The sequence below is a fragment of the Myotis davidii genome, unplaced genomic scaffold (genome assembly GCF_000327345.1).
Source record: "Myotis davidii unplaced genomic scaffold, ASM32734v1 scaffold223, whole genome shotgun sequence".
Lineage (NCBI taxonomy): Eukaryota > Metazoa > Chordata > Mammalia > Chiroptera > Vespertilionidae > Myotis > Myotis davidii.
The window spans coordinates 2,212,076-2,214,637 of record NW_006294609.1 but is presented as its reverse complement, the minus strand read 5'-3'; the positions used below and the strand labels follow the sequence as shown (position 1 = coordinate 2,214,637).

The window sequence follows — 2,562 nt, the reverse complement described above, 5'->3', positions numbered from 1 at the left end:
GACCCCGGGACCCTCGTCACTGCTGGTGGGTGTGAAGGGGCACGACCAGCCCCGTGGCAGGAACGAGGGATGGCACGCCTGCAGGCACCAGGACACGACCCCGCTGTCCACGTCAGCGCTGCCGTATCAGCCAAACCAGGAAATAACCCCAATATCCTCTAGAGGCAGAACAAAGAACTCCATTGTGACATGTTTACCGTGGATTATCATCCAGCCACGAAAACGAATGAGCTACAACCAGAGCCTCAGCCTGATGACTCCCAATAGCGTCGAGGGACGAAGCAAGACACACATGAATGCACGCGTTGTGATCCCGGCTCCTCTCTCTCTCAGCTCCAGGGGCCCTTCTGCTGCCGCCACAACTTGTTTCCTGAGCCCACGCCACCCAGCTGGCTCACTTTTCCTACCTGGGTGGCTTTCATCTTCTTCTTCTAAACGAATGAGCTACAACCAGAGCCTCAGCCTGACGACTCCCAATAGCGTCGAGGGGCGAAGCAAGACACGGGTGAATGAATGCACGCGCTGTGATCCCGGCTTCTCTCTCTCTCAGCTCCAAGGGCCCCTCTGCTGCCGCCATAACTTGTTTCCTGAGCCCTCGCCACCCAGCTGGCTCACTTTTCCTACCTGTGTGGCTTTTGTCTTCTTTTTAAAAAAATAAATGCGATTTTATTGATTTTTAGAGAGGAAAGGAGCAGGATAGAGAGATAGGAACATGAATGAAACTTCAATATAGATCAGCTGCCTTTTGCACACACACACACACACCCCGACACACACACTGGGGCTCGAGCCCATAACCTGGACATGTGCCCTGACTGGGAATCAAACCCTGACCTCCTGGTTCATAGGTCGACCCTCAACCACTGCACCACGCTGGCCAGGGACTCTGTGATTTTCTAAATAAACTTTCCCAGACAGGGCTGGGTTTCACAGATCAACATGGCCAAGCGGCTGGTGGTGCTGTGGTTCCTGGAGGGGGTAGGCCTGGGGGCCAGGGAAGGAAAACAGGAGGTCTTCAAGGCCCTGCACTCTGCACACTCGCTTAAATTACCTCCCTGCATTCAACCCTCGCCTTAGCTCTGAGACTTGTCATGTTGAACTGCTGAGATGAAATCCACGGGTAAACCTGTGTCCTGAGCCCACGCCACCCAGCTGGCTCACTTTTCCTACCTGGGTGGCTTTCATCTTCTTCTTCTTTTTTTTATAAATATGTTTTTATTGATTTTTAGATAGAAAAGGAGCAGGATAGATAGAAACATTAATGAAGGTTCAATATAGATCAGCTGCCTTTTGCACACACCCCCACTGGGGCTCGAGCCCATTACCTGGACATGTGCCCTGACTGGGAATCAAACCCTGACCTCCTGGTTCATAGGTCGACGCTCAACCACTGCACCACGCTGGCCAGGGACTCTGTGATTTTCTAAATAAACTTTCGCTCGTGTTTGGAAAAGAGAAAGACAATTATGATCGTAATGGTGGTGAGATGTTGCCCCAAGGAGGCCTCCGTGTGGGGCGTGCAGGAGGCAGCAGGGTGTTCTATTCGTGACCTGGGCGGTGTTACGTTGGCGATTCGTCCCTGAACGGCACCTGCCGCCTCTCTGCTCGTGAGAAAGCGGCTGGGACACAGAGAGGGCGGAGCGGGCAGCAAGGCCCACACCTACCACGCGGTGCAGGAACTTGTGGTCATAGGCGCTGATGGGCTTGCCGTCCAGCAGCACGCGGCCCCCCTCCAGGGGGTAGAAGTTCTCCAGGATGTGGACGCAGGAGCTCTTCCCGCTGCCCGAGGGCCCCACGAGCGCCGTCACCTTTCCTGGGCACAGGCTGAAGGAGACGTCCTGCAAGGAACACGTAGACATGGTGTGGGCCCTGGCTCAGGTGCTCGTGCCCCTTTGCCATGGCTGGGCACTGCTGGCTCCCGGGATGCTCTCCTTCCCAGGACCTGGCCACACTTTCATAGCTGTCTCCTCTTTCTGCAGAGAGCAACCTGGATTGGCTCCTGCGTCTTGTTCAGGTTGCAGCTCAAATGTCACCTCCTCCAAGAAGCCCTCCTTGACTGCTATGTTACCTCATCCCTGCATGACTCCTATCACACCACCCTTCTGCGAATGCTCAGTCCTTCCTGACTAGCGCCCAAACTGCACGGGCACAGGGCCTCTGCCTCGCGTACTCCTGGCTGCGATGCGGAGGCCCCGGAGGCCTGGTGTCGGGGAGGCCTGAGAGACGGGGTGCGGGAAAGGATGCCTGGGGCAGGCCTGCGCCTCTCCCCCCTCACCTGAAGGACTTTGGTGTGGGGCCGAGTGCGGTAGGTGAAGGTCACGTTCTCAAAGTCCACGCGGCCCTCCACGTGGTCGGGGGCCAAGTTCCCATCATGCACCATGGTTGGCTGCCGGTCGATGAACTCGAAGACCTTCTCGGCGGCCCCCACTCCTTGCATCAGGCCGCTATAGACAGAGCCCACGGACTGCGGGGCGAGGAGACATGTCCTGCCCACTGACCCCGCTCCGGGGACACCCCCGCCCCACCCACGGTGCCAGGAGATGAAGGGGGGCGAGAGAAGAG

The 2,562-nt window shown here is 57.0% G+C and overlaps 1 protein-coding gene across 1 annotated transcript in view; it reads right to left on the bottom strand.

Annotated features, from left to right (window-relative positions):
• The window catches only part of ABCB9 (ATP binding cassette subfamily B member 9), a gene marked incomplete at its 5' end in the record, with an annotated part of 28,840 nt that overhangs the window by 13,867 nt on the left and 12,411 nt on the right, over positions 1–2,562 (bottom strand). Inside the window, 2 exons of the mRNA XM_015567257.1 lie at positions 1,665–1,838; positions 2,276–2,464. Coding sequence (XP_015422743.1) covers positions 1,665–1,838; positions 2,276–2,464 — 363 coding nt within the window. The remainder of the gene's footprint in view (positions 1–1,664; positions 1,839–2,275; positions 2,465–2,562) is intronic.